At 41.8% G+C, this 19,542-nt stretch overlaps 1 protein-coding gene across 2 annotated transcripts in view; it reads left to right on the top strand.

The window, feature by feature from the left end:
* LOC128693568 (uncharacterized) overlaps positions 1–19,542 on the top strand; it is a 103,884-nt gene that overhangs the window by 34,219 nt on the left and 50,123 nt on the right. For both annotated transcript variants that reach the window (XM_053783348.2, XM_053783347.2), the window contains exons 2-3: positions 11,283–12,031; positions 12,488–12,576. In XM_053783348.2, coding sequence (XP_053639323.2) covers positions 11,287–12,031; positions 12,488–12,576 — 834 coding nt within the window. In that variant the 5' untranslated portion in view covers positions 11,283–11,286. The remainder of the gene's footprint in view (positions 1–11,282; positions 12,032–12,487; positions 12,577–19,542) is intronic.

Below are 19,542 nucleotides of genomic sequence, written 5' to 3'. Positions count from 1 at the left end.
ACTTATTTCTTATATAATTAGCTAATTTGACACCTACATAAATGGCTGTTAATTCCAACTGAGGTAAGGTACGTGATTTAATTTGAGACACTTTAGCCTTAGACATAATAAGAGAAATAACACTATTACATTGAAGGTAAGCAACTGCTCCATATGCCAATTTTGAAGCATCACAAAAAATGTGGAGTACATTTTCCCCATTTGGATTGGCCACCTGGCATGGGAACTCCAACATTGGAATTTTTTCATAATCACCAATTAATTCATCCCACCTGTTAATGAATTCCTCAGGTAGAATTTCATCCCAAGCACATTTAAGTTTCCATGCTTCCTGAATTAATAATTTCCCTCTTATAGTAAGGGGTGACACTAAACCTAGTGGATCAAAACATTTGGAAACTTCAGCAAGCAAAACTCTCTTAGTTAATTTATTGGGCATACTGTAATTATTAGGTTTTAACATTAACAAATCTCTCTCAGTATCCCAAGTTAAACCCAATACATTACTACATTTTGGCACTTATCTCCAGGGTAATCTTTACTTATTTTGTCCTTCAATTTGGACGAATTACTATTCCATTCTCTCAGAGGCATATTTGCACTTTGCATTATTTTATTAGCCTCTCCATAAGTCATTAACAGTTCCTCTTCAGTTGACGTCACACCCAGGAAATTGTCCACATAAAATTGTTTGCTCATTACTTTACTCAATGGACTTAGCGTACATTTAAGGTGTGCATTTATCGTCGCTTGAAGTAGGAACGGACTGGATGTAGCACCAAATAATACGTTCCTAAAGCGAAAGGTTTTCAGAGGGCTAAGTGGGTCAATAGGATTCTCAGGCCATAAGAAGCGGGTACAATCCCGGTCAGCCTCTTGTAAACCCACTCTCAGGAAAGCTTTACTTATGTCAGCCGTAAAGGCATAATTCTTTACTCTGAAATTTAATAAGATATCTCCTAATTTTTCCATCAACGACGGACCTGTCATCAAACAGTCATTTAAACTAGGTACATTTTTGTTACTCCTGGCACTACAATTAAACACAATCCTCAAAGGAGTGGTCTTAGAATCCTTCTTCACTCCGTGATGTGGCAAATAGTGACCATAAATTTTGGCTTGCTCAGGAGGTACCTCTTCTATAAATTTATTAATTAACTGCTCAGCAATTATATCATTATAGGCAGTTAACAATTCTGGTGTCTTACTCAGTTCGCGGAGCTGAGCCTTTAATTGTCCATATGCCATTCTGTAATTAGTGGGCAATTCTGGATGGTTCAGTCTCCACGGAAGTCGTACCCAGTATTGTCCAGATTCAAATTTTACATCTTTCAGGTACTGCTCCTGAGTAAAAGAATCGTCTGGACTTTGTTCATTTACATTTATTCCAATGCTGTCTAATTCCCACAATTTATGCACTGGCTCAACACCATCCTCTATGGAAGAATTATACTGGGGTACGATTTCATGAGTAAGACACACAGTTATGGTGTTTGTAGTTTCCTCTAGTCATGAATTATTATTACGAGGAATCCTACCATACATTACATGTCCTCCTGCAGTCTTTAAAAGGGTGACACCACATTTCTTTATCATACCCTTTACAAAGGAGGCATAATAGTCATTACCTATCAAAATATTTATTGGGCCTACAGAATCATCACTTACACCAGGTGCTAAATTTACATTATGTGAGAGTCTTTCTGTAGCTTTACTAAGCCCAACTGGAGATATTTTCTCTGGAAGTCTATCTACAATTACTGCATTAACACGTTTTTTCTCATTGCCCAACCTGACAGTTACATAAACAGTGTCACACAATTGAGCCCTTTTATCCGAGAGAAAACCAGATAATTTTAGAGTTGTAGAATCTCCCATCTGTACTTTCATACCATCAAGACATTTACGTTTAATGAAAGTACGTTGGGATCCTTGGTCTAATAATGCAGTTACAATTTTTGATTTATGCCTTTTATCATCAATTTTTACCTGTAACACAGGTAAGGCTACTTCAGCAAAACCATCATTATTAACATTAGCAGCAATTTTTACATTAGCTACTGTTGTGTCAGGATTGTCAACATTATCATTATTATCAACATTATCATATAGACCTTTACACATGACTATATGGTGTCTTCCTTTGTGACATTGATAACAGAAGTTTAATTTGGCATAACAATCCTTTACATTGTGATTACCCAAACACCTGATACATCTGTCAAGTTCCTCCAATCTTTCAACTTTATCATTCCATGAATTGTATGCATTGCAATTCTTAGAAAAATGAGTACCCTTACAGAAGAGACAATCTCTCCTTTCTTTGACTGGTTTCTTATTAACTGGGCTACTCTTAGGAGGGTACTTATTCTTCTTACCTTGTGGAGAATCATTATTCCTGATTCCTGCTCCTTGATATGCCCCTATGTAACTCCTTTTAGGAAATGAATTTTGTTTATTAACATTAGGATAATTTTTCCCTTTGTGAAACTTGGCAGATACCTCAGAGTTATCATGTGTTGCATCTTTAAAATGAGTTAGTTGGCTGGTCTGCAACTGAACAATTAATTCTTGTAGACCTAGTCTTATTTCCTCCAGACCAAAATAACTCTTTTGATATTTGTTGGAGAGCCATTCTAGTGTTTTACAATTTAATTTATTCTGTACCATGGCAATCAATAACCAGTCTGATTCCTTCAGATTATATTTATTACTTAAATTTTGAGAGTGCTCTCCAGTTTAACTCTAAACTGTTGTAAACCTTTGTAAGCGTGATCTGGAGATTTTAAATTAACAATGATATTCACTAGATCTAACCTACTTTGTTCTATATTGCCATTAGTGACTTTCAACAAGTGAACTGCTTCCTTGTAAGAGTCATCTACATTGGGAAAGGCTTGTATCAGTATGTAAGCATCTCCTCTTACCTGTCCTTTGAGGTAAAATAATTTAGTTACACAGGCTAGGTCACTCCTGTCATGCACGGCTGCTTTAAAAATTGACCAAAATTCCACCCAATTTTCACCAGGATTAAATACAGGTAAACATAGTTCTGGGAGTTTTGGCAAAGACATATTATTTGTTGGAGCAGACTGATTAACTGCCTGGTTTACACATTTTAATTTATTCAAGGCCTGACTTTTACAAGAAAGAATCTTTTCCTCTAATTCATAATACTGATTAATCATGAGATCTACTTAAGTCTCATCTACACAGTTTACTAACAAATCTCCTTCATATTTGTTGTAATATAATTTGTATGAATCATATCTATTACCTAAAGCATCTAAATACAATTTTAAATCATCAGTATTCACAGTTTCTTGATTCATTAATTCCAAGCACTTATTATATGCCTTGGTTACATGACCCTTTCTAGCTTGCAATGACGCTTTCTTTGCTCTATATTCCATATGTTTGTCTTCTATATTAATTTCCTCATTTTCAGCCATGATGCAATGTACTAAATTCAACTCAATTAATAACACTGATTACAACTTACAATACTGATACAACTTACCTTTGAATAAATCCCAGCTACTTGAGCTTAGCAATTACATGTATAATATAAATTTTAAATGAGCATTAATACAAACTTGGCTCATCAAATTTAATATTATACAAATTAATAAATCCTTGCCAGAATTTGGCTTAGCAAATTAATATTATACACATTAATATTAGTTTCACTTGACTTATCAATTACACATACACTGATATAAATCTTGGCCAGAATTGTCTATCAAATTAATATTGTATAAATACATTAATATAAATCCTAGCCACTTTGGCTTTGCAAAATTAATATTATACACATTATTATAATCTTTAGCCACCCTTGAGCTTAGCTTATGAAAATTAATATTGTAATAATTATAATCCACTACACATTAAGTAAATTCGTGAACTTAACATCCACCTCCTTCTGTCATTTCACATATAATTATTAAGTAATTAACTAATTAATGACTTCATTAATTACCTCCGGTTCAAGAAGGACCAACGGGCAAATTAAATGTGGAAAATTGCATTTATCTGAATGTAACTAATTATGTACATAACAGTAAATGATAACAAAGATAATTATTATTTATCAATGTTACATAGACAAGTAGGAATTTGGGACACCTAGGTCGCAAAAAATGTGCCCCTTGGATACCTACCACTGTCATAACCACAAGTTGCTCTGGACCTATTAATTAAATGAAATATACATACACCAGGAATACTGGTAAATATATAAATTTGTGGACTGTATATTAAAAATAATAAATGGTTATATATATACACGATTACATAACAGAAGGAAAATATATCTTAATATCACTCACCAATTTGACTGGATATTAAGTTGTATCATACTCAGAAAAACCTCACTAACTAAATTTATGAAAACACTGGCCAGAATTATACACAAATCTAGAGAGCTTATCTGAGGTTCCTGGAGCTATCTTCTCCAGTCGTCTGATATCTCAAGTTATGCAGGAATGCACATCCAACAATTTCGCCTCCTATTTGAGAGGTGTCAGCCCAATTTTAACCTCTAGAGCACGAAAATTCCTTCCCATTACGCTAACGTTGTATCCAATTCAAAACTAAGATGGCGAGTCTCGTCTGCGCAGACGCAGGCTTTCCATTTTCTATGACATAAATATTATTAAATACAGTATGGCCATCTATTTACATATAAATACTGAATTTCTGGAAAATATATACAGTATTTTCCACAACTAGTAATATGTATGACATCCATAAACGAAATTTTAAATGTTGGATATGTAAATCATATAAAACTGATACTTGTAAATTTCTGACACCTTGTGTCAGAAATTTGCAAATTTACAAGTTGACAGCTGTCCTCTAGACGCAGTAATTAATGACTCGGGTACTCAAGCCAAAATTACATGCTGAACCTCTGTTTGAAGCTTCGTCTCCATCTCCCAAGGAAACTAGTTAGGCTGTTAATTTATCTAAACCTAAAGCATAATGGTGTCTTGAAACATGTGATTCTAGTTCCTAGAGATTGTTTATTTACATGGATCTTTTCTGTCACCAAATTATACGGACCAGTCTGTTCTTAATTTATACAAATGACTAGAAAACCACTTGATTCCTCGCCATAAAACACATCTTCAAAATGCCCAAGGACTCTGAATCTTAAGTAATATATTCACCTGAATTAATTTTATTATAGGCTCTTGTGTTTCTGTACTTCTTGACTGTTCAAACATTTTGTCTTGGGTTCCTGAGTTAATTACCAAGAATAAGACGTGGGTCTGAAACCGATACCTGGGGGCCAGAGTTGCATACCATTTCTTTAATTAATCATGGGAGTTGTTCAGGCGTTGCAATTTTAAGGCTGTTTGTCTTTGGATGGGATTTAAATAAGAAAATAACAAAACATTAGTGCTGAAAGGGAGAAAGCCAAGGACGGAAAAAAATCTACAGAATTTCTGTGATAATATTAGTTGTTGGTCGCAGGTTCTAGCATTTATCCTACGTGCTATTATACCCTGCCCGTGTTTTTCTAGTCCATGACTCGAAAGATAAATCTCGCAGCTATGTAAGTCATGGTATGATGGAGACACGAGTCAGCTGATTTTCCCTGCTTTACACACGAGTTTTCTTTATTTTGTTTTAGATATAATTACGAACTTGCTCCTATTTCCCAGTATGTGTAAACATGTATGTATTTATATAAAAAATGGGAAGAGTGTGTGTGTGTGTTCTGTTTTTATGAGTGCATGTGTATTTTTTGTAATTTTATGCATATTTTTTTGTGAACATTTTTGATGAATTCGTGTGTGTTTTTTGAGTGTATGTGCGTTTTTTTTACTTGCGTGCTCGTGTGTAGTTTGTGCTCAGAGCTCCCAGACCCAGTAGTATATTTCTTGAACATTTGGAATTTAATATGACTTGGAACCAGTGAACCAGTGGTTGGTGGGTTCCAGTACGGGCCAGATCCAACAGCCTGGGCTCCCCTCCTCCTCAAGGCCATAAGAGTGCTAAACATAATTTCATATGTGGGAACGGGGCTCACTTCCTAAGATAAATTCTTCCCGTGTACCTTTGTGGGCGCGGCGTAATGTTGAGGTGCAGGGAGTGTTAAGTGTGTACTCGTCTAGTTATGTTTGCAAGGGCCGAGTGATATCCCGTGGACTCTCCTCTTAGCTGCATAAAACTAGTTTCTTGATGGTGAGAACTGTCGTATGTATCCTTAAAACTGTGTATAATATTTGTCACTTTTTTTTTCTAAGCAATTCCGCTTCCTAACCAGCCTGAGGCTGGTTAGAAAGCGCCGCTTATTCAATATAAAGTGTGTCCCTTTCTGCCTTATCAGAGTCTTTGTGTATCTTGTACGTGTGTGTGTGTGTGTGTGTGTGTGTGTGTGTGTGTGTGTGTGTGTGTGTGTGTGTGTGTGTGTGTGTGTGTGTGTGTGTATGTGTGTGTGTGTGTGTGCGCGCGCGAGCATGCATGCAGTTTGTCTCATGATGTTTGAATTACCACACTGTGTAAACAAAGATTACTCACGGTGAAGAAAACTAAGACTTTATATGGATTATTAACCCCGGAGGGAATTATAACAAAGAATAACCAGAGAAAGCCAAGCAGTGGGTTATTTTCACTGTGGTCCTTAAGTCCTTCTAAAGACTGATGGACCTAGTAACTCCGATTAGTTCCTAAGTATCTATTCTCTGCTAGGTGACCAGGACCATCACGTGCTAGGAGGCTTCCGCATTGATCTCACCTTGCCCGGGACTGAACCCAGTTTCTTTCTGTTGTGTTAAATTAAAGTTCCATTTGCTCCTCACTCAAGAAAAAAAACACTATTATTGTGCAACTTTTTCCTCTGCCTTACGTAAGGAATTACCAGCAAACTTTTAACTCACAAGTATTATGCACTAAACATCTATAAATTAGTCTGTGTACATGTACTTGTATCATATAATAAGATTTGTATAACTGAATCCACATTAGAAAAGGCGAGTATAAGTGTTGCAGCATCACAGTGACGTGTGTTGAGGAATGCAAGGTGATACTCCTAACCCGGCGGGCAACTTCCAAGTATTTCCTAGTGATCACACTCTTGGCTTTCTCCAGTTTCAGTCAGTCCTGGGGCTATTGAACGCCACTTGAAGCAGGGTATCCAGAGGTACCCTGGATACCCCTGCTTTATCCAGTCGTTTTGGAAGGCGTCGTGTCATATCGTCTGACCATGCTCATAACTGTTATGGACCGTATTTATCGATTATTGGTCTTTAGGGACCCACTTATACCTAATATTGAAACGTGTATTGTGTTTTCCCTTCGCTATCTCTGCATCTGGTGCATTAGGATCACCTGAGTCCATTCCTCCCTTAGTTCCGATATTACTCTCAGTCACTGCAGCTGTGACTGCTGGCTTTCCTGTGCTGGACTCGGTAATCTGATTGTATATTACGAACAGGAGAGGTTCAAGCACTGATCTAGAGGAATTCCGCTAGTCACCCGTACTTAGATACCAGCCAAGGTATTGTGTCCTTTATTCTTCTGCCTCCTAATTGTTATTCCTGCCTGCCCGGCTCGGGTTGCACAACACCCTTGACTGGTCGTGTCTCACAACACTTGCTGGATCTTGACAAGTACTGCTACCCTTGACTTGTCTTACAACCCTTGCGAACCTTAGATTTTTCCGCACCCGTCGTTTGGGTTCATACGTGGTGCATCACCAGTGAGATTGTTGTACTGATAACCTAAGTTTGAATCCAGATTTGAAAACCAGATTTGATCACCTGACTTGACAACGAGACACGAGCACATAACTTTGCCCAGCGCCACGTAAATTTGCAACGCCACTCACCCTGCGATCTCATGTGCACCATAAACGCCATATAACCCTTAAGGGAGCTAGTCACTCGTTGCCCTCTACTATCTCTCTTTGTTGATCAATTGATTTGCCTTTACTAGCAACTTTATTTTGAATATTGTCTTTTAAACATATCCCTGAGGTATCTCGGTAATATCTGCTGTTTTCAACCCTAATACTGCAGCCTGATTGTTTTTCCATACGGTGTATCTGTCAGTGTATATACACCACTAGTTATCTGTATACTCGTATGTACCATGAGTGTGTATCTCAGTCTGCATACACTACAAGGTGTATATCTCAATGATAATTTACTTTATTTCCTTTACTAAGAATGAAAATATTCTTGACTAGTGGTGTAGATTTTTAATGATCCTCGTGCAGTCGATAGGATATAAACCTAACACCAACCAACCGCAGGCACGCACAGGCAGGCCAAGAGACCTTGATGCAATAATATTTTTATTTTAGTTGAGCAACTAACATTGTATTATTCTGAGTGTCGCGTATTTCTATATTTATTTATGCGATGCGCTAAGCCCTTGTGGGTTATTCAGCGCAAGGGGTGGCGGAGGCTCGATCTACCGTGTAGTAATCGCGAGATAGGCTAGCCAGGTATATTCACTTGGTTGCACAGATAGGTAGGGTGTTGTCAGAGAGGGGGAACGAGCGTGAGGATGAATTAACTAACTCGAGGCTGCAACATCTCATTGTATTTCTTCCTCAGCTGATCGTGTTCCTGCTCATGTTCCTTCAGTATGGTTCTAATCATGTTCCTCGGCTATCATGTTCGCAGCGGTTCTTGCGTGCAAGAGGTATTTTTTTATTATTATTATTAATTGGCAGACTTGGATACATCAGCAGTGCTGCTACCCCTATTCTATACGAGAGGTACACAGTGGAAACCTAAGGTAACTTTCTTTTCCTGTCATATTCCATCACACAGGATGATTCACATAATAATAATAATAATAATAATAATAATAATAATAATAATAATAATAATAATAATAATAATAGGTTTAGCACTTCTTTTTTATTATAATAATAATAATAATAATAATAATAATAATAATGATAATAATAATAATCATCTTTGTTTCTACAAGTAAATGATGCGACTATACAACCTACTTGACATTATTGGTATATGTTATTCCTGTGGCTATGCAGGGCATTTCGGGCAACTTAGGTTAATCTTGAGCAGAACTGAGAGACATTATTTACCGAGTGTGTGTCAAGGGATGTAGGCCAAGCTGAAGATGCACCATTTATAACATACCACAACTGAAAAAAAATATATATAAGATCAAGGCTATAAAAAAATCCAACTGAGCAAATGGAAAACGAGCTTCCACTCTTGCTTGGTAGACATTACTGTGTCATAATTGTAGTCTTTAAGATCCCTTCATCAATTTTCCATCTGACTCTAATAATCTTTCATCTGACTATTAATCTTCCATCTGGCTTTATTAGTCTTCCATCTGACTTTATTAATAACAGTGAAATGATGTTTGTGGTTAAGAGGGCGGGCTGCAGGATGATGTGTCAGGAGAAGATTAAGTTTGGGAAAAGTTCAGTATTCTGGATAGTGGGTTAGGTTAGGTTAGGGTCTAGGAAAGAAGCTGGAGAATCATATGTCAAGACTAGGATAATTATCTGTGTTGCAGGAGTCTAAGGTGTGTGTGTGTGTACTCACCTATTTGTACTCACCTATTTGTGGTTGCAGGGGTCGAGTCCTAGCTCCTGGCCCCGCCTCTTCACCGGTTGCTACTAGGCCCTCTCTCTCCCCGCTCCATGAGCTTTATCAAACCTCGTCTTAAAACTGTGTATGGTTCCTGCCTCCACTACGTCATTTTCTAGGCTATTCCACTGCCTTACAACTCTATGACTGAAGAAATACTTCCTACTATCTCTCTGACTCATTTGTGTCTTCAACTTCCAATTGTGGCCTCTTGTTTCTGTGTCCCCTCCCTGGAACATCCTGTCTTTGTCCACCTTGTCTATTCCACGCAGTATTTTATATGTCGTTATCATGTCTCCCCTGACCCTCCTGTCCTCCAGTGTGGTCAGGCCGATTTCCCTTAATCTTTCTTCATAGGACATTCCCCTTAGCTCTGGAACTAACCTTGTCGCAAACCTTTGTACTTTCTCTAGTTTCTTGACGTGCTTTATCAAGTGCGGGTTCCAAACAGGTGCTGCATACTCCAGTATGGGCCTGACATACACGGTGTACAGTGTCTTGAATGATTCCTTACTAAGGTATCGGAATGCTGTTCTCAGGTTTGCCAGGCGCCCATATGCTGCAGCAGTTATCTGATTGATGTGTGCTTCCGGAGACATGCTCGGTGTTATACTCACCCCAAGATCTTTCTCCTTGAGTGAGGTTTGCAGTCTTTGGCCACCTAGCCTATACTCTGTCTGTGGTCTTCTGTGCCCCTCCCCCATCTTCATGACTTTGCATTTGGCAGGATTAAATTCGAGAAGCCATTTGCTGGACCAGGTGTCCAGTCTGTCCAGGTCTCTTTGAAGTCCTGCCTGGTCCTCATCAGATTTAATTCTCCTCATTAACTTCACATCATCTGCAAACAGGGACACTTCTGAGTCTAACCCTTCCGTCATGTCGTTCATATATACCAAAAATAGCACTGGTCCTAGGACCGACCCCTGTGGGACCCCGCTCGTCACAGGTGCCCACTGTGATACATCATTACGTACCATGACTCGTTGTTGCCTCCCTGTCAGGTATTCTCTGATCCATTGCAGTGCCCTTCCTGTTATATGCGCCTGATGCTCTAGCTTCTGCACTAATCTCTTGTGAGGAACTGTGTCAAAGGCCTTCTTGCAGTCCAAGAAGATGCAATCAACCCACCCCTCTCTCTCTTGTCTTACTTCTGTTATTTTATCATAAAACTCCAGAAGGTTTGTGTGTGTGTGTGTGTGTGTGTGTGTGTGTGTGTGTGTGTGTGTGTGTGTGTGTGTGTGTGTGTGTGTGTGTGTGTGTGTTGTGCGTGTGTGTGTGTGTGTGTGTGTGTGTGTTTTAACATGATGTTGCATTAATAGAAATTTAATATGCAGGTCGAGCTACACGTCCAGCATTACTAGGCTGAGATTAGTATCCTCTCGGATCGACTTCCATTGATGATTTACTCACTCTTGATATACATAAACTAAAAATTTAATGATCGTTGTGGCTGAATTATAGCAATTGATGGATTCTGGGTATTCATAGCATCAATTTGCTGAGTTTTGGGTATCAGTCCAAAAGTTTACAGTCTTGGGTATCATAGCAACGGTCTGCTGAGTCTTCGGTATCAGTCCACCAGTTTGCTGGGTCTTGGTTATAACACAGGTTTGTTAGCCTTTGGCATGCATAGCACCAATTTACAAGTTTACTATACGACGAATGCTTCTCAATCTCTCTCTCTCCTTACAGCAGGATGGCAGAGAAGCATCAGCAACAGGGATGCCCTGGGATCCTTAGGACAGCCTCTTCCGGAGTCCTCAGGAGGTCCTCCTCGGTGGAGATCCTCGCTGGAATCACTCCGATCAAAGTCGGCCTCACCTCACCGGCCAACAAGAACAGCGACCAGACCATGACCAACGAGTCGGGAGGTGATCTTTCCACAATGCTTTCAAGCATAGATTTCATTGACGACTCTCCCTCAGCCACTCCTCTAGATACAAATGTTGCACCGACGGCTTCAGCTACTGGGAGGATGTCGCCGCCAAATGCCACAGTTTCGACCTTATCATCGAACGATACTGAGGCGGTTACGAAGGCGGGGCCAACCGCGCCCAAGACTGCCTTTCCGAAATACAACGGATGTTTTGCTTCAAAGACCCGTGACAAAATAGCCAAAGCCCCTGTAAATCCCCCTTCAAATTTCCTAAATTTAAAACTCTACAGCCCAGCGACTTGCAGAAGAAAAAATCGCTTAGCAGAACTGAAGGCGAATGTAAGGAACATGCTGCCTCCACTAGTAACGACACATAAGGTTGACCAGACATCTCCTTCCGGCTCGCCCATCATAAAGGAAAGAGCACATGTCTTTACCATAGTCCCATCTGTGAAAAGGGAAGCAGTGGGTGCCCCCCAGAAACCAGCAACGGTTGTCCCGTGTGAAGGAGATCCCTTCGACCAGAGGCGCAAGATTTCACCTTCAGCATCACTCCAGAGTGAAGGTGCGTGAAGGTCATCTACAGCAGTTATATACAGTCACCACATTAAACAGTAATATGCAGTTTTGCATAGAGTTTAAGCTCTATTAAACCATTGAGGGTATTTCGTATTTTTTTTTTTTTGCTTCCAGAGTCTTTACCAGTTTACTTGGGGCCATTCCTAGTTATTTATGGTTATTCCAAGTGTATTTAGTCACTCCAGTCTGTTCATTCATTCCCAGTCTGCTTAATCATTCACAAAATATTAAGAGTAATTCCTAGTCTGTTTAGAGCAATTTTTAGTTGAGTCATTCCCAACTTTAGTCGTTCCGTCACTTCAAGTCTCTGTAGAATAGATCATTCACGTATCGAACCTTTTATTGAATACGGTGATTGGTATTGTGTGTATACCAGTGTGCTGGCTGTTGATGATAGATGGTTGCTGCAGCAACTGGTGGTGATATCTTGTTGATGTTACAGAGGTAGAGGAGGACAAGGAGCCAGTGTGGCAGAGGCGCCTCTCCCAGCTCTTCGTCCCGCCCACCGACAACGAACTGGAACCCGAAAAGGTGAGTCCCTTTTGCTTTTGCTTTTTAGTTTCATCCCTTAGCGTGGTTGGTTGCGAGAGCAGCACGTCCAACTGACAATGAGCGGACGGAGGATCGGGCCTCCACCACTCCTGCTGCTGAATGACCCACACGGGTTTAGCGCTTCACATAAATATGCCTAATAATTGACAGCTTTTTCTTTCTGTCTCAAACCGACAAAGCAGCCAACCACCCTCCCTCCCTCCTTCCGTTCCTCCTCCTCTCCCTCCCTCCTTCCGTTCCTCCTCCCCTCCCTCCTTCCGTTCCTCCTCCCCTCCCTCCCTCCTTCCGTTCCTCCTCCCCTCCCTCCCTCCTTCCGTTCCTCCTCCTCTCCCTCCCTCCTTCCGTTCCTCCTCCCCTCCCTCCCTCCTTCCGTTCCTCCTCCTCTCCCTCCCTCCTTCCGTTCCTCCTCCTCTCCCTCCCTCCTTCCGTTCCTCCTCCCCTCCCTCCCTCCTTCCGTTCCTCCTCCTCTCCCTCCCTCCTTCCGTTCCTCCTCCCCTCCCTCCCTCCTTCCGTTCCTCCTCCTCTCCCTCCCTCCTTCCGTTCCTCCTCCTCTCCCTCCCTCCTTCCGTTCCTCCTCCCCTCCCTCCCTCCTTCCGTTCCTCCTCCTCTCCCTCCCTCCTTCCGTTCCTCCTCCCCTCCCTCCCTCCTTCCGTTCCTCCTCCCCTCCCTCCCTCCTTCCGTTCCTCCTCCTCTCCCTCCCTCCTTCCGTTCCTCCTCCACTCCCTCCCTACCTCCTTCCGTAACCACCTCCCCTCCCTCCTTCCGTTCCTCTTCCCCTCCCTCCCTCCTTCCGTTCCTCTTCTCCTCCCTCCCTCCTTCTGTTCCTCCTCCCCTCCCTCCCTCCTTCCGGTCCTCTTCTCCTCCCTCCCTCCTTCCGTTCCTCCTCCCCTCCCTCCCTCCTTCCGTTCCTCTTCTCCTCCCTCCCTCCTTCCGTTCCTCCTCCCCTCCCTCCCTCCCTCCTTCCGTTCCTCCTCTCCTCCCTCCCTACTTCCATTCCTCCTCTCCTCCCCCTCCTTCCGTTCCTCCTCCCCTCCCTCCCTCCCTCCTTCCGTTCCTCCTCCTCTCCCTCCCTCCTTCCGTTCCTCCTCTCCTCCCTCACTCCTTCCGTTCCTCCTCTCCTCCCTCCCTCCTTCCGTTCCTCCTCTCCTCCCGCCTTCCGTCCGTTCCTCCTCCCTCCCTCCCATTCCTCCTCTCCTCCCTCCCTCCTTCCGTTCCTCCTCCCCTCCCTCCCTCCTCTCCTCCCTCCCTCCTTCCGTTTCTCCTCCCCTCCCTCCCTCCTTCCGTTCCTCCTCTCCTCCCTCCCTCCCGTTCCTCCTCTCCTCCCTCCTTCCGTTCCTCCTCTCCTCCCTCCCTCCTTCCGTTCCTCCTCTCCTCCCTCCCTCCTTCCGTTCCTCCTGCCCTCCCTTCCTCCTTCCGTTCCTCCTCTCCTCCCTCCCTCCTTCCGTTCCTCCTCTCCTCCCTCTCTCCTTCCGTTCCTCCTCTCCTCCCTCCCTCCTTCCGTTCCTCCTCTCCTCCCTCTCTCCTTCCGTTCCTCGTCTCCTTCCTCTCTCCTTCCGTTCCTCCTCTTCTCCTTCCCTCTTTCTTTCATTCTACTTCATTTGCCCTGTTCTCTCGTTATATTTCCTTCATCCTTCCTTCTTTTCTTTCTTTACCACAGCCTTCGTACTTACTGTTTCCTTAGCCTATCCCCCCTCTCTACTTTCCTTAGCCTATCCCCCCCTCTCTACTTTCATTCCCATCCTGACTGATTCCATCCTTCCTTTTTGTTCCTACTTCTATCCTTCATTTCTACTTCCTTGTCCATCCTTCCTTCCCACTTCCCTCCTTCCCATTTCCATCCCTCATTGATCTTTCACATTTCCTTATCTGAATTCTCTCTCTTCCTCTGCTCCTTTAGCTACAGGTAATCACACCCCCCACACACACACACAACCCACCACAGAATAGCAGGAGGCCAAGACAAGAGTATGATGAGAGCAACAGAGCAATGGTGGACACACTAGCTGAGGTGGCCAGAAGGGCCCATACGGATAGGGTAAAGTTACTAGTTGTGGGTGATTTAAATCACAAGGAGACTGACTGGGAAACCTGGAGCCACATGAGGGACCAAAAACGTGGAGGACCAGGATGATGGAGGCATTACTGGAAAACCTCGTGCATCAACATGTTAGAGACACTACCAATGTGGCCGTGGGGTATATATTCACCAAGAAACTATACACACGCTGCTCAGTATTTATTGTTTAATACACACGAGATTGTTATTAATACACATGGGATTGCTATTAATACACATGAGATTGTTATTGTATTCATGGAGGAATATGTAAACGCTCTCAAGGTTGTACAGCGCATGTGGAATTGGATGGGTGGGGACAGCGCATGTGGAATTGGATGGGTGGGGAAGGGGTAATCAAATTTCAACCGAGGAAGGGGAAAGTGGCTTCAGTGCCTTAAATCAAGAACCCTTCACCAGTTACGAGGCACTCATCCCCTTTTAAGGGAACAGATATGAGATTTAGAGTAAAAAAGAACAAGTTTAGGCAGGCTTTTGTTTACATAACACTAGGGTCGTAAGGCTTCTGGAAAGACTAAGTCACAAATAATTCACACTTAGATTATGACAGCTTGATAACTTGAACACTGAGTGGATGCCCCTTATGATGCTGTAAGCCAGCGGAAGGCCTCGGTCATATGTCCAGTGCGTAATGTGACGAATGGGTCTTGTGGCTGACCCATGTCAGGAGTATGTCGCTTTATCTCGTGGCAAACAGCTCGCATCCTCCTGTGCCAGTTGTGCTGGCCAGCCAGGAAACATGTTGTGTTGAAAATGGTATAAAATGCCGACAGATTGATGAGTAAGACACATATGCAACAGTTGGGTATCTTTATTGATGAAACGTTTCGCCTACACAGTAGGCTTCTTTAGTCAAATACAGAGGCAGCAGGTGTAGCAGTGTCTTCAGGAAAGATGTTGAAGGTAACAGTGTGGTATGGTGCCCGCCTACCATCAACACGATTCACATAATAATAATCACTTAAGAAAATTGAAAAGCAAAACTCCTCAACAACTCTCGTTTAGTTTACTTCTCCCTTTGTAATCCCTTGCAGATGTAAATTTAACGAGAGCGCTTAGGAAATTCGGTTTTCGTATTTCTTATATGGTTAGTCTGCACCAAGGCAATCACGTGTAAAATGGGATTTTGCTCCTTCGGGACGCTACTCAACAACTTGCTGTATGCATCATTATTCAGAGGATAGTGCTAAACCCATAGAGTTCATACACAGACTAAGACTAGAGAAATGTTTCCAACATCTCTGTGGTGCCTCTGTCTCGCATTTGAAACAGTTTGTTCCTGTCTGCTCTTATCGAAGCTTCTGAGTACGTAGCTTATAACTTTTACGTTCTTATCATATATCCCTTGGTCCTTCTCTCTTATATGTGCGCGTGCGTGCATGTGTCAATGTGCGCACGCACATTCACACATGCACGCACGAGTATGTGTGTGTGTGTGTGTGTGTGTGTAGAGCGGGTGGGTGACGTCGCTAAAGAAAGAGTTCTACTTAGAATAGCCAATAGTGTAGCCAGTGTGGCTGTGATGTTTGTGCTGCCTTCACGCTCTCTCTACCCTTGTGTTGACGACTGACTACTCCAACACTTCCCGTTTTTCTCCTCAACACTCGGCTCAAAAGTAAACTTAAGATTATATTAGTTTGCTATTTGGACACTAGGTTTCATAATTTTATTTCTTCGTAAACTTCCTGTTTCTAGCTTAAGTTAAGAGTAAACTAAGAATGATATTAGTGTGTTTGGTGGACAGCTAATGTGTCAGTCCTGTTTCATTCTAGACTGTTTCTAGCTAAACTAACACTGAAGGAAAGTAACGTGACTATTATTAGTGTGTTTTGTGTACACCTCATGATGTAGCTCTGCGTCTTACAGGAGAGGTGAGTAAATACTCGACATTCACTCTCCTCAAGGGAGGCTCCTTGACGTTAGGTAAAAGGACACAAGTGCAATTAATGCGACATTTTTATTTTGGCAATGTTTCTCTCTCGAGGAGCCTTGACAGAGCTCCTCGAGAGCGAAACGTTGCCACAATAAAAATGTCGCACTTGTGTCCTTTGACCTAACATATTGTCGGTAATTCAACCAACATTATTACAGGTTCCTTGATGCGAGTGACGGGATCTTGATCCAGTCAGTTGGATTTGTCCTCCCTTTCCTTGGATCGACTCTGGTTGCCACACATTCCCCAGACGCTGTATGACCCCTACTGGTTGAACACTTTTCCTTGAATATAATAATAATAATATAAGAGGGTAAAATTATTGTAAGCCTCATGTTGACACCATTCATGTTTTACACTGTGGTGCTCAGTAGTGACCTCTGAATGGTAAGGAGGGTGGTGATAATTAGGTTTGATCCAAGGAAAAGGAGGGACCTTCCAATTCTCAGATCGAGAGCCCTTTGCGAGAACACCCCCTCCCCCTCAAGGGAGGTTCCTTGACTCTGGTGAGGAGCTCATGATCTAGGGAATTGGATCTGTCCTCCTGTTCCTTAAATTGAGCCTGAATGCCTTCCATCCTCCCTCCACAGGCACTGTATAACCCATACAGGTTTAGCGCTCCCCATAATAATTTGCCAGCAACATGACCATGCTGAAGGAAGGATTCTTGGTTTGTTGGTTGGTTGTTGATGTGTTAGGTTTAATTAAAGCCTATCGACTACACGAGGGCCAAGAATATTTTAATCAGTATATTTAAATTAACAGATCTCTCTCTCTCTCTCTCTCTCTCTCTCTCTCTCTCTCTCTCTCTCTCTCTCTCTCTCTCTCTCTCTCTCTCTCTCTCTCTCTCTCTCTCTCTCTCTCTCTCTCTCTCTCTCTCGCTCTCTCTCTCACTCACTCATCATTATCTTGCACTTGTTGGTATCGAACTCCAGCAGCCACTTGTTGACCACCTATTCACCTAAACTTGTTGGACCTCTTATACACTTCTTGGAACCGCTCCCAAATTCTTCCCAAATTTTATTAATTATAAATGAATCCAATTTATATGTCTGTCTCATAAATATGCAAGATTACAGGTACGTCTTGCTACTTCTACTTACACTTAGGTCACACTACACATACATGTACACGTTTATTTATACACTCTCATCTGAGTTTTCTTTGATTTTATCTTAATAGTTCTTGGTCTTATTACTTTTCCTTTTATATCCATGGGGAAGTGGAATAAGAATCTTTCCTCCGTAAGCCATGCGTGTTGTAAAAGTCAACTAAAATGCCGGGAACAATGGGCTAGTAACCCCTTTTCCTGTAAAGATTACTAAAAAGAATAATAAGAAGAAAATTGTCAAAGTGGGAAGTCTGAATGTGCGTGGATGTTGTGCAAATGATAAGAAAGAGATGATTGTGGATGTTATGAATGAGAAGAAACTGGATGTCCTGGCTTTAAGTGAAACAAAGCTGAAGGGGGTGGGAGAGTTTCAATGGAGAGGAATAAATGGGATTAGGTCAGGGGTTTCAAATAGAGTTAGAGCTAAAGAAGGAGTAGCAATAATGTTGAAGGATAAGCTATGGCAGGAAAAGAGGGACTACAAATGTATAAATTCAAGGATTATGTGGAGTAAAATAAAGATTGGATGTGAAAAGTGGGTTATAGTAAGCGTGTATGCACCTGGAGAAGAGAGAAGTGTAGAGGAGAGAGAGAGATTCTGGGAAATGTTGAGTGAATGCGTGGGGAGTTTTGAATCAAGTGTGAGAGTAATGGTGGTTGGGGATTTCAATGCTAAAGTGGGTAAAAATGTTATGGAGGGAGTAGTAGGTAAATTTGGGGTGCCAGGGGTAAATGTAAATGGGGAGCCTTTAATTGAGCTATGTGTAGAAAGAAATTTGGTAATAAGTAATACATATTTTATGAAAAAGAGGATAAATAAATATACAAGGTATGATGTAGCACGTAATGAAAGTAGTTTGTTAGATTATGTATTGGTGGATAAAAGGTTGATGGGTAGGCTCCAGGATGTACATGTTTATAGAGGGGCAACTGATATATCGGATCATTATTTAGTTGTAGCTACAGTTACAGTAAGAGGTAGATGGGAAAAGAGGAAGGTGGCAACAACAAGTAAGAGGGAGGTGAAAGTGTATAAACTAAGGGAGGAGGAAGTTCGGGCGAGATATAAGCGACTATTGGCAGAAAGGTGGGCTAGTGCAAAGATGAGTAGTGGGGGGGTTGAAGAGGGTTGGAATAGTTTTAAAAATGCAGTATTAGAATGTGGGGCAGAAGTTTGTGGTTATAGGAGGGTGGGGGCAGGAGGAAAGAGGAGTGATTGGTGGAATGATGAAGTAAAGGGTGTGATAAAAGAGAAAAAGGTAGCTTACGAGAGGTTTTTACAAAGCAGAAGTGTTACAAGAAGAGCAGAGTATATGGAGAGTAAAAGAAAGGTGAAGAGAGTGGTGAGAGAGTGCAAAAGGAGAGCAGATGAAAGAGTGGGAGAGGCACTGTCAAGAAATTTTAATGAAAATAAGAAAAACTTTTGGAGTGAGTTAAACAAGTTAAGAAAGCCTAGGGAAAGTATGGATTTGTCAGTTAAAAACAGAGTAGGGGAGTTAGTAGATGGGGAGAGGGAGGTATTAGGTAGATGGCGAGAATATTTTGAGGAACTTTTAAATGTTAAGGAAGAAAGGGAGGCGGTAATTTCATGCACTGGCCAGGGAGGTATACCATCTTTTAGGAGTGAAGAAGAGCAGAATGTAAGTGTTGTGGAGGTACGTGATGCATTACGTAGAATGAAAGGGGGTAAAGCAGCTGGAACTGATGGGATCATGACAGAAATGTTAAAAGCAGGGGGGGATATAGTGTTGGAGTGGTTGGTACTTTTGTTTAATAAATGTATGAAAGAGGGGAAGGTACCTAGGGATTGGCGGAGAGCATGTA

This window comes from Cherax quadricarinatus, unplaced genomic scaffold (genome assembly GCF_038502225.1).
Source record: "Cherax quadricarinatus isolate ZL_2023a unplaced genomic scaffold, ASM3850222v1 Contig32, whole genome shotgun sequence".
NCBI lineage: Eukaryota > Metazoa > Arthropoda > Malacostraca > Decapoda > Parastacidae > Cherax > Cherax quadricarinatus.
This window is presented reverse-complemented; position numbering and strand designations above follow the sequence as displayed.